Below are 12,226 nucleotides of genomic sequence, written 5' to 3'. Positions count from 1 at the left end.
AATGTTGTTGCGGTTGAATGAAATTACATTTTCAGTTCTCACCAACGCACTTGGCTCATTTTGTCATGAGGAAATAACTTATTTATGAGATCTACAGATAAACATCTCTAACATCAGGCGGCTCCAATGATGATCGATTTCCTCCTTCGTAAATGTTTCATGAAAGCCCTCACCACTTATTTTTGTTACGTTGAGAGAATATGCCATGACTGACTGTACAATAACCATGTATTTTAAAATTATTTTCCAGGGATGTAGATCTGAAATATGAATGCAACAGAATTTCAGGGCAGTTGAGTGTATATGCATGTCATTAACAATTATTTTATTTTATATGATGAATATACTATAAAAACAGGCATCATGAAATTAATCAAACACAACCTAAAGAAATGCCTGTATGATCTGTATAACCTTCACCAACTCGCTGGCAATAAGGCTTGTGTATTCTGACATGCAACATGCAACTGACAGCAAATCCACAGTGTTTGTTTGATACCCAAAATCCCCTAATACTAGTGAAGTTATAGATTACCTATCACAAGAGCAGAGTCTTGTTTGTATTTCATGATAGAAGTGAGAGCATGGGACAGATGGGTAGAATGCGGTCTTCTATCACATAAATACAATAAATAAATGTCTCCTGTTACACTTTAAGCCACTCTGCCACAGTCACTTCAAAGATGTAAGCCAAGTTTTGTCTTCATTCATTCATTCATTCATTCAGCTAACTGTATCTGTACATGTCTGTATTGTCTATTGTGCACTGTCTATTTGTGTAACTGCACTGTACTGTATGTAATGTTTTTTACCTGTGTACGGGACCCCCTCTAAAATGAGATGCCACATCTCAAGGGGCTATCCTTTCAATAAATTCTGACCATCCATCCATCCATCCATCCATCCATCCATTCATTCATTCATTCATCCATTCAGAAATCATTCATTCAGAAAAATACTGTTGATCAGAGCAAGCTATATGACTCATGCTACTACAGTCATGTTTGGACCACTAGTCATGCATAGCTGAGCTGAGCGGTTGTACTGTACACACCTCGATTAAAGGCAGAACGGTACATTTGAGGCCTTCCTTCCTGTGTGACACATACACATAGGCACCCGGGGCTCTTCTTTTGTGGTTAGGCTGTTCTAATGCTTGAGAGTTGTTGACGAAAATGCTCTACCAGTGTGTCACAGAGGTATTTTGAACCCCCACCCCCACACCATCACCACCCCCGACACACACCTTCCATCAAGGCAGGAAGGTAAACACTGAGCTGCGTGCTTCTAAAAGCTTCCTGGAGCTGCTGAAGATCCTCTGTCCCACGCTGGAGAGGATTGTTGTGTTGAGCAGGGAATATCTGTCTCGCTCTGTGCATTACAGAAGTCTTTGTTTATAATTACTCCGATTCTCCAGATTCTGAAGTCATTCTGAGATTTTATTTGCTTTGATACAGCTTTATCTTGGAGACGCTGGTAGGGATTGAGTGATGGACTGATTTAATTTGTAAGAGATATTGGAACTGACAGCACACCTTGATCGGAAACAAGATTTATTTCCTTTGGAAATGCCCTATAGGCTATGTTTGGGTGTGTGCACACACAGACTGCACACATGTGTTTATGTGCATGTGTTGTGTATGTGGCTCTCATCTCTTAGTGTAATTTAGTAATTAATTATCATACAGATTCTATGTTTGGTTGTGCACAGACTGCACACATGCGTAATTTGTGTGTATGTGGCTCTCACAGTATGTCTATGCACATTTACCTGTATACTTGTGTTTCTGATTGTGTTTGTAATCTAAATTGAAAGAGATTCCCTGCAGAGGACGGGTGTTCACTAGCCTTTTTGTTAGTTCAGCAGACTCTGTCATGTCAACACATATAGCGATGCAATACATTAATGCTTTATCAGTGCATAAAACATACCATTCCCGTGATGTTCACTTGCAGTTGCAGTAAGTGATACATTATGGGTCATGTGTATGTTCAAAACACAGATCCTGTGTTTCTCCAGATATGATTGTATCCAGAGAAACACTTTGATTACATGGTGTTTATCAAATCAAAGAAGATTATGGCTTATTAATATCAAGACTGCAGTGATGAGTGATGACCCTTTAAAAGGGTTTGGTTTTATTGTTTAAAAGGGTTTGGTTCTCTGTCTGCCCTGGTCCCTTTTAGCACACAGTGACCTGAGTAGAGTGCTGAATCAGACCTCTCTTCCCTCTGGTGACCTATTGACTTCTCGTGGTGGCCTAACTTGTACCTCTCTACATGCTCTTGTGGTGACCTTTGGAGTCATTTAGGATGACACCAATTAGCATATCACATATCACCCCTATGGATTTTCATTGTGCCAATCTTTAAAATGCTGCAAAACAGAAGTGTAGGCTGTAGGGGAAGTTCAAAATAAGGACACTAGGTTGTTGATTTTGTAGTGGGCACACAATGGGAATTTCACTATGATTACTTAGCATTTTTGTGGTAAAGTATTGGTTTCTGGCTGATGTCAACATTTCCCTGTTTGCAATTGTAGAAAGGTTAGATGTTCTTTTTCACAAACTGTTCAGCATGTTTAGAACATATTGCACCGTGGGCTTGGTAAGGTAGATACCCATACCCATTATTAGCTGTTCCATTATACCTCAAGGACAAAGAGAGAATTAACTGGTCGCTGGTCTACGCTGCTCTCTACGTCTTTGTTCAGGCTGCAGGCAAATCTGATATATTTATTTTTGTTTTTTAGGACTGACTGTCTACATTGCAATTTGCAAGTACTCAGATTATATTTGTGTATTCAGAATCAGACACTGTCTACCTATCTGCATTGGGTGCTGTGGTGACAATGTCACGACATAGGGATGGGTGAGCAATGAGCAATGGTGTGTCGTACGACAGTATCACTCGCTGGAAAGAGCCAATCTACAAGCTCACTGTTGTGAGTGACACTCCCATACGATGAAGTATAAATCATGGTTTCAGTCAGATCCACTGTCCGAGTGATCCACTGACTGAGACTGGTAACCAACCTGGTAAGGTTGTCAATTCAGTGTCCTTGAGCAAGACACTGAACTCCTAATTTCTCCCGATGTGCAGGTTGGTGAAGTGAAGCATGTGATTTCCTACTGTAATTTTCAATGTTACTTCAGAATTTGTTACATTTTCTCCCAACACAGACGGTCTCTATGGGATTTGGAATGGGAAAAACACTTGTCTGACCGGGGGGCGTGAGTTTGACATTAAGACTTCCATACTCTATTCTATGCTGAACTCAGTGGCCGCATCGGAAAAGCTGCCTCTACTTTTGGGAAGCTCACAGAGAGAGTGTGGGACAATAGCAAGCTTCACTGTCCACACAAAGGTACAGGTGTACAGAGCTTGTGTCATCAGCACACTGTCATCAGCACACTTCTACAGTACCTTTCCTGCCTAGGCGTATAATACATCACCTGGAGGGATATGATCACCAATACTCTCTCCTGAGGCAGCGACGTCTTTGCTGGCTGGGCCATGTCCGACGGATGGGCGATGGTTGCATCCCAAGGACATCCTCTATATGCGGAACTATCATCTGGCAATTGACAGATTGGCCGTCCCCATGCAGCTACTCTACAAGGATGTCTGTAAACAAGACCTCAAGACATTTAACATCAGCCATGTGACGTGGGAAGATGCAGCACAGGACCGCCTTCAGTGGCAGCAGGCACTCCACAGCGGGCTGTTCACATATGGAACCACCCTGGCTCAACACACCATGAAGCAAAGAGGACAAAGATGAAGCAAAAACAACTGGACACCGCCACACCATCAACAATCCCAGGACCGGCCTACATGTGTGTCATGTCATCTGCGGCCGAGTCTGCCTCTCACATTATTGGTCTTCTCAGCTACAGCAGAAGCTGCGCCAAGACCTAACTCCCGGCAAACAAGATGTCTATGGTCGTCTGAGACTGCGATGCAGATGATGACACTTTCAGACATAGCTTGAATAATTCCCCGCCGACAGAGCACACTGGTCTTACACAAGGCAATGTTTGATTCACGTTGTGACGGATTGATAATTGAAGAAACAAACCTATTTACCCTGGCAGCAAGTGGGCATTCATTTTTTGTCATACAGCTGGCATTAATACAAGACAAAGATAACCTCTGTCCAAACTTAAATCAGGAGAAGGTGGAGTTCTGTGTGGGTTGATCTGGTTCGAAAGACTATAAAGGCAGAATGAAAGAGGTTGTATGGTGTTCATGCCTTTCTGAAGGTCACCATTAATTCACATTCTCCACCACCAGTGTTGGTTTTCCAATCAGCAGTTGACAGCAGTGGGTGAATTGCTTTTGATTTATAGCTTAGCCTGACCCCTGTATATTCTCTAGTCACTATACCAGCTTCAATAAAGAGCTCCCCCATATCACTCACATTTAGAGATACTGTTGTAGACTTATTATGGTGTTCCTGCTATCATGGAAGCCACCTCTTTCAATCAAGCTTAGAAAAATAATGCCTACATTAAGCCTATATATTGAAACAAAGGCGTACCCTTAATAAAATCCCAAATTGGCTGTTTGGAGATTATTTTTGTATGAATTGGTACAAGGATATCTGACATTTTATTAAGTTTTACATTTGTATTTACTATTTTGTAAATATTGATGTAAAATGTACATATAGGCTAGGCTATGTTGAGTTTGTTTAATGATGAATGAATAATTTTGAACAAGCAACATTTTTGTTACACGATCAATTTGCTTGATCAAAGGGCAGGCGACAAAGGGCTACTGGACAGTATTTAAAAAGCTGAAAACCTGTGTAATAAACAGGTATCCTCATGGCATTTAACGGAATCATAGAGGTGCTACTCTTGTTGAATACGGTGAACAATATAAACAACTAGGTGCTCCATCTTTATGGAGTTACATTTGTGTAATCTTTCATTTTTGTAAAGAACTTAAAACAGGAAAGTAGATTGACACTAAACTGGTCAAAATATCACACTGATGGCCGGCCGCACTGTGGAATGTTAAGTATGCATTCTCGACTGTACTAACGCTAAGGAAAGGTGAAACATTAGTAACAAGATTGTATCATTTAGATAGCGTGCTTAATGCAAGCAGTCGCAAGTATCGGTATTTATTTATAACGTGAAGTTCACCCCATTACATATTGTTAGAATAGAAAAATATAAGCAATTGAATGTATTTTATTCCGACTGACAAAAAAGAGAATCCCTGTACCGGATGGCAAAATGGTTTCTCCCACCGTAGCAGGGGCTGTTCTGCGTAGGACTGACTGCAAATCAATGAACCTAGTCAAACAAACGGGGTTGGGCAATTGAAGTTGGGACTATTCACGGAGATTTACATTACCGTGTAGTAAGTTACCAGTTGAATATGCTACAGTTATGCATATAATTCTGTTTGCGTGTGTTTTAGTCGAATAAGGCGGATATTTATGTGGTCAATTGTATATGTTAATAGTTAGAAATAATTAACTATAGGGGGAAACAAGGTAACAAGAAAAAACGATCTTTACTATCGGACCGAGGATGATTTTTGCTAATACTGGCAACCCCCTGAGGACTCCGTATCGCAAACAGGTAAATAACCTTGTATTTACAAAGTCCAACATACCCACTAAAGCTGACTTGGGGAAGTCGCAAAACAGGTCTGAGAGAGCTTGCTGCCTGTCACCTTCATCTGTAAAAACTTACCCATGAATATAACCTCCCGAACAGGTTATATCGCTTTCTTTACGTGTTATTAAATGTTTTGACAATGTCGTAGGACTTCATCAAATGTAAGATATTTGTAGGCTATATCCTATGCGAGAGATAACCTGAATGTCGATTAAATTACACGTCTATGTTCGGATAAATATAGGCAGAGTTGTAGTCTATGACTACCTTATATGAGTGAGATTTACTTTGGTGTTTTTGGTGAGTTGCTAATGTAAACCCATCAATGTTGATTGATGTTAGAAAAACAAAACCTAGCCTATTGCGTTCTGATAACCTTGGATGGTATCCACGTATCTATGATATCTATGCATTTTATCGAGTTTGACTTTTACTTGATATGCAAATGTCATTATGTCAAAATCGATCAAATATAGGCGTACATCTATGATATGTTAATATAAATCATCATATATAACAGTCTTGACCCAAGGCTAGTATTTTTGCTATAACTATATAGTAGTTAACTAGTTATATTTGATCTGTAACTATTATGGGTTACATATCAAATTCATTTGCCCAGAAAATATAATTTCAAACAGCAGCTTCAGAGAACTTTCTTAACAATATTAATGCTTTTTTGTTTATTAGCTACTCTTGCCTGCACCACTGTAGATTTCTATAAACTTCTATTCAACATAAAACTATATAAAAGTGTAATGTCTGTGTGTGTAATGTAATGTATTGTCTGTGTATGTAGGCCTATGTAAGATAGTGATTTCATAATGTTCTTTCTTGGGAGAAAGATAGCTCTGGTCCACTATGGGCCATAGATTTAAAGCTATGGACCAGAGCATATGCCTGGTGGTATGTATAACTACTGTATTCTGTTTGCCTGTGCACAAATAAACAGTTTAAAATGGTTCGTTCATGCATTCATTTTGCCCTAGTTACATATTGATATATATTTTTTAATTCCCTTCAGCATAAAGTGTTTAATGACCATGTTGGAGTCATGCTTGCGCTGTCATACTAACAGCACACACTTTTAGCTCGTGGTAAGCTCTCCATGGGCGAGGCCAGTTACTGGAAGCCTTGTGTATTTCCAGCTCGGATATGACAGAAACCGCTGGTCTGGGCCTAGCTGATAAGATGCCTTCTTGTCCCCATCCCAGTGTCTCACGTAGTCAGGCAGATGTATGAAAACCGATGCACTGCAGAGGCCATCAGAACGGGGAGTTTACGCTGACATTTAGCGAAGACTTTGCATGGCATGCTGCTGGCATTCTTCTCCAAAGATTGTCTTTGTCAACCTATAGCTGGAGGTCGTAGTGGCACACATCCTGTTGCCCTCCAATGGGATGATCACCCAGTGTGTGTGTGTGTGTGTGTGTGTGTGTGTGTGTGTGTGTGTGTGTGTGTGTGTGTGTGTGTGTGTGTGTATCCTTTGTAATTAGTAGTAATTATACTAGTAAAATATACCATATAGGGCCTAATAGGCCCAGCCAAGTGCATACCTGATACCTCTCTTGGTTACTAAACAAAAACGTACAATAATAACTCATACCTGGTGCTGAATGAAAAAATGATTTGGTTATTTATGGCTTAGTTTTTGACGACTATACCTCGATTACATTCAAATGCGTCACATTGCTGAGCTCGACATGAACATGGCTTTTCAAAGTTGACAGAAAACACAGAAGCTTTTCCCAATTCCTAGTAGAAAGGTAGACAGTTCAGGAATTCCTGTCCTGTAATCAAGATGAGAGGGCAGACAGCCTTCCTTATCTTGATTACAGGACAGGAATTTCCGCATGTTCACCCATTCATAAAGGTTGCTTATGTCTGTGTCTTGTATTGAGATACAAGACACAGACAATCATACAATAAAACTGTCCGGTTCAACATTTTATTGTATGATTGTTTGTTTGCAATATTTCACCTGGATTGTTATGGATATTATGTTTCATTTGTTAATTTGAATGTTCAAGTATAAAACATGTCAGAACTTGGATACAAGCTTTGTTTTAAACATTGGTGTTAAAGATTCTAACTAGTTTTGGAACAGTTCTTCTTCTTCATCGAAACTTAAACCCAACATTCAAGAAGGGTGGGATTAATTGCCATTATAGGATACTTGGTGCTGGGTTCTGTGTTATCTTCAGGGTCTGTTCCTTCCGTTTCCTAAAAACTAAATAAGTAACTATCTGGAAGAGAAACTTATGAGGATGGTAAGTTACTTACTTACCTGCATCCTCATAAGTTTCTCTTCCAGATAGTTACTTATTTAGTTATTAGTACTTACTTACTTACTTACTTACTTACTTACTTACTTACTTACTTACAAATAATAATAATACAAAAAAATCCTGTTTTATAGTAGGATGCGACGCATTGTGAGCTTAGCAGATCGGCTATTCAAAAATTTCCAGCACTAGCCTGGAAGTCCAAGACTTCTACACGTAAACTGCAATTGAGGCAAGTTGCTTTATTGTAGACAACCATAAGCACACTGGAAACACAGTGGTAGTTTTGCATTTAAAATGTACACACAAGGCGGAAGGAAGAGAGGCTGATCCCAGGGACACTGCAGGTCAAGTCAGTTTCCTTGGTGAAGGCATGTGAGGCAGTTGGTCGGTCAAAGAAGATCTGCTTCGGCTCGAGTCCAGACTGGGATTGCTCAATCCTGTCACCACCTCATGCTTGGGATTCCATCAGCTTCCTTACTCGAGATTCCACTGTGTGTGTGTGTGTGTGTGTGTGTGTGTGTGTGTGTGTGTGTGTGTGTGTGTGTGTGTGTGTGTGTGTGTGTGTGTGTGTGTGTGTGTGTGGCGTGCGTGCGTGCATGCGGGAGGGGGGGGGGGGGGGGGGGGGGGGTTAATCAGTGTCATTGGAGAAGAGGAAGAGCTCTGCAAGGGGGAAAGCTGACCAGGACATGGCAACATTGCGCAACCTCTGACGGTCTTTTCTTAGAGGGACGGGATCAGAACAGTATTGTCAGCAATGTCCATATGAAGATGATGAACTGAAACAAAGTTGCATCATGTGATACCCGTTTTGGCAGCATATGTGTTTTGCTTTGCATCTCTGCAAAGCTATATTCTAAAATAGGTGCTTACTGCTTAGGTCAAGCAGCGTAATGGCATGCTAGGGGATATGATTGTTTATGTTGACCTATCTGGCTCAGAGTCACCCAGGGGCTGCTGGGAACGGTTCCTTTCACACACGCTGGCTTTCGGTGTCACAGTGGTGTCAGAGCTACAGGCCCCCGTGGACCGTGATTGTGCTGACTGCTATGGTGTGAAGGAGATTGCTCTGCAGATATGTGTCACTACACTGTGAAACATTAATCCTTGGGCTGAACAGACACCAACTTGACACAAATGATTGAGTATCTGGACAGTCCTTTTTTCCCCTTCTTTTTTTGACATGAGTCAGAGTGACTGGGAGATATATGCTAGCCAGTATAACCACACAACAATCTTCTTAGGCTGATGGTTTGTGCTGCATTGGATTTAAACTTTTATAAGAAATTCAAGAGTAGAACGGTTAGCTGTCTTAAATTTGCTGATATTTGCTTAACAAAATAAAATAAAGGTCATGTCTAAAAAGAACAGCAGCATATAGCCTATAATGTGTGAGTGGGATTCATTCATCTGGCACCGTTTTGTCTATATGCCTGTTTGCACGATTATGGACGGTTCACGGTGAGCATGTTGTTTTGACTTTGAACTATGCACAGTCGCACGCGTAACACCATTTTGTACGTTTCCCTCCCTTCTCCTCCAGCCACCTGTTGCCCCCTCCTCACAACACCCCATGGCTCCGCCCAGCCCCAGTCCCAACAGTAGTACCAACAACAGCAGCAGCAGCAGTAGCACTGCAGGCTGGGAGCAGCTCAGCAAAACCAACCTCTACATCCGAGGCCTGCCGCCGGCGACCACAGACCATGACCTGGTCAAGCTCTGTCAGCCGTGAGTACAACGCTTCCTCTTGTCATCATCGGCCATCGATCAGCTATTATTGATCTGTGGGGCCCTTTGAGTTTAGTTGCATGCATAGTTGTTTGTACTGTTTGTAGGGTTATTGTTGTTGTTGTGGTTGTTCTTGTTTTTGACTACGGTAATACACTCATTTGGTGGTGTAAGTGATATTTCAGTGAATTTGTTTTTTGTTTGTTTGTTTTGTTAACTTAAAGCTATTAATGCTGATAGTAATCATTGCTATAGACTCTATAGACTAAAGGCAAGGGTGTTTGTTCATTAACAGGGATCTCACCATCTCTCCAGCAGTTTAGTAAACAGAACATATATTTTGATTATTTTACTGTCAGGTTATCAGCTGTATTCATTCAGGAGAGAGAACCCCACAAAGATGTCAGCTTCAATTTTATAGTGTTCCACTTCCATTTTATCTGCTAATTGTTTTGTTTCATTACTTTCAATTTCACTTTCACTGTCCTGATTGGATATAACAATATATGGTTGTTATGGGGGAATATAGAGCTGTATAACACTTATTTTAACAAAACGATATCAGTTACAACACTTTGAGATTTTAAACTGTAATGTAATTTTAATGGTTGCTTGAACTATGCCCATCAAGGGACTGGTGTTGGAATATCTTCAGCTACAGAACAGCGTACTACATTACTTCTATAATAGTAGTTTCTCTGGATGAGTCCTTTGACCAATAAGCTAAAGAACTCAAACTAGCAGTTGGCCATGACTGTATTGGTGTAAAAGTTGTAAGAAATAAGATTCAAGGCCCTTCCATTAGTTTTATTTTTTATACAGTACATGTTTTAATTGTTGTTTTGTGTCATGAGTACATCCACATCGAACATGAATATTACGCTGCAATAAAGCAATTTTTATTTGGTACGAATGGAATGTTTTTTACAGTGATTAAAGGCATCACCATGTATGAATGAGACATCAACTATTAATAGTTTGATGCAAAATATTCACTGATGGTGAGTATTTTTTATTTGATCCGTTGATCACGTGTGTGTAAAGGCCTTTGGGCTACGCATCATAACAGACCCACCTTTCTTAATGTAGCACTGTTGTAGCAGCTCAGTGGCCTTGTGGTTAGAGTGAGCCCTGAGACTGGGATGTTGCATAGAGTAATAAAAGGATAGAGACCGAACCGGAGCGTTAGCTCCGCCCCCCCCCGATATTCATTTCGATGGAAGTTGCTCAGTGGCGTTTTGAAGCACCCGGAAGACTGCCGGAAGTACAATTATAACTCAATGGCTCGAGTGAGCGGAAGTCTGTCCACCTCCATGAAAGTGCTGCAGTTCCTCTTTTTGCCAGTAGGTAGTGGCAGCTTCAACGTTGGATAGCCTTACTGGGGGCTTGGGATGTTGGGGTTCGATCCCCGGCCGAGTCATAACAAAGACTCTGAAAAATGAGACCCAGTGCCTCTCTGCTTGGCACTCAGCATCAAGGGTTGTATTGGGGCAAGTCCCTGCGACATACTAGCGTCATGTCCAGGGGCTGTGTGTACATCATGTCCAGGGGGTGTACTTGTACATCATGTCCTGGTGTTGTACTTTCTTGTACATCAAGCTGCCTACAGAAATCCCTATGGGCCTCATGGCTCGGCAAGGCTTACTGTGCAGCAATTTATTAGCATTTTTATTGAATTTGTGTGTTTTTATACAATTCATCCCTTGCCTCTTGTAAGCCTATACAACTCAAAATGAATAGTTAGCAGTAGCTGATAGTCCTGTAGTAATGCAAAATATGTAGAATGGGTGGTTTCCAGGATGGCTAGTATTGGCTACCACTGTAGATACAGAAATTCATGTCTTTATGATGGGAAAAGCTCTGTGGACATGATGTGAGTAACAGTTTATTACTATTGAAAATGGGCTCTGTTTTAATACTCTGAGATTGAATGACGAGTTGAGTCTTAAAGCCCTCTCTTTCTGTAAACCAAGACGATTGCTTAGAAATAATACACCGTTAATGGTAGCCTGGTAGGTGGAGTTTTTGGTCCTGGGGGAGGAATTACACATTTGAGGTTATGACAGAAGTGAACCAGCCACGGCAAATTTGGCAAGAGGAGGAATATAAAATGAAATTATGACCTTCAAGAAGACTGGCCAAAAACAGAGTACATGAAGGTGATGAGGCACATCAGTGGAGCTTTGTATCCAATGCGAACAACACTGTTCTCATTGTTTTCTGCCATCGAATACATTATGTGTGTTTATACCTTACATGATGATACAGTATATATGTTCCCAAAAGCCCTGCTCCCATCCGTTCAGTAACCCCCCCCCCCCCCCCCAATGTTCAGAGAGATCTGTATAGCAGTCATGACATTATTGTAAGCATGTATGTAGATGGATAAAACATAAGGGTCAAACTACAGCACATATGCCACTGTTCACTGTCTGTGATTCCTTAGGGTAAATTCAGAAATTGTGTCAAATGTGATCATCTGCTCAGTTGAACTCAAGTAACTTTTCACTTACTTAAAGTGCCATTCCTTTTGTTTTCTCTGTTCTTACAGGGTAAAGCCTAAGAGGAAACACT

At 40.8% G+C, this 12,226-nt stretch overlaps 1 protein-coding gene across 1 annotated transcript in view; it reads left to right on the top strand.

Moving 5' to 3' along the window:
- The first annotated feature begins 5,316 nt into the window (after positions 1–5,316).
- rbms1b (RNA binding motif, single stranded interacting protein 1b) overlaps positions 5,317–12,226 on the top strand; it is a 36,207-nt gene continuing 29,297 nt past the window's right edge. The window contains exons 1-2 of the mRNA XM_079518915.1: positions 5,317–5,600; positions 9,468–9,652. Coding sequence (XP_079375041.1) covers positions 5,550–5,600; positions 9,468–9,652 — 236 coding nt within the window. The 5' untranslated portion in view covers positions 5,317–5,549. The remainder of the gene's footprint in view (positions 5,601–9,467; positions 9,653–12,226) is intronic.

This window comes from Electrona antarctica (genome assembly GCF_951216825.1).
Source record: "Electrona antarctica genome assembly, chromosome: 13".
Classification (NCBI taxonomy): Eukaryota; Metazoa; Chordata; class Actinopteri; order Myctophiformes; family Myctophidae; genus Electrona; species Electrona antarctica.
Note: the sequence above shows the minus strand (reverse complement) of the source record. Positions and strands in the feature narration are given on the sequence as shown.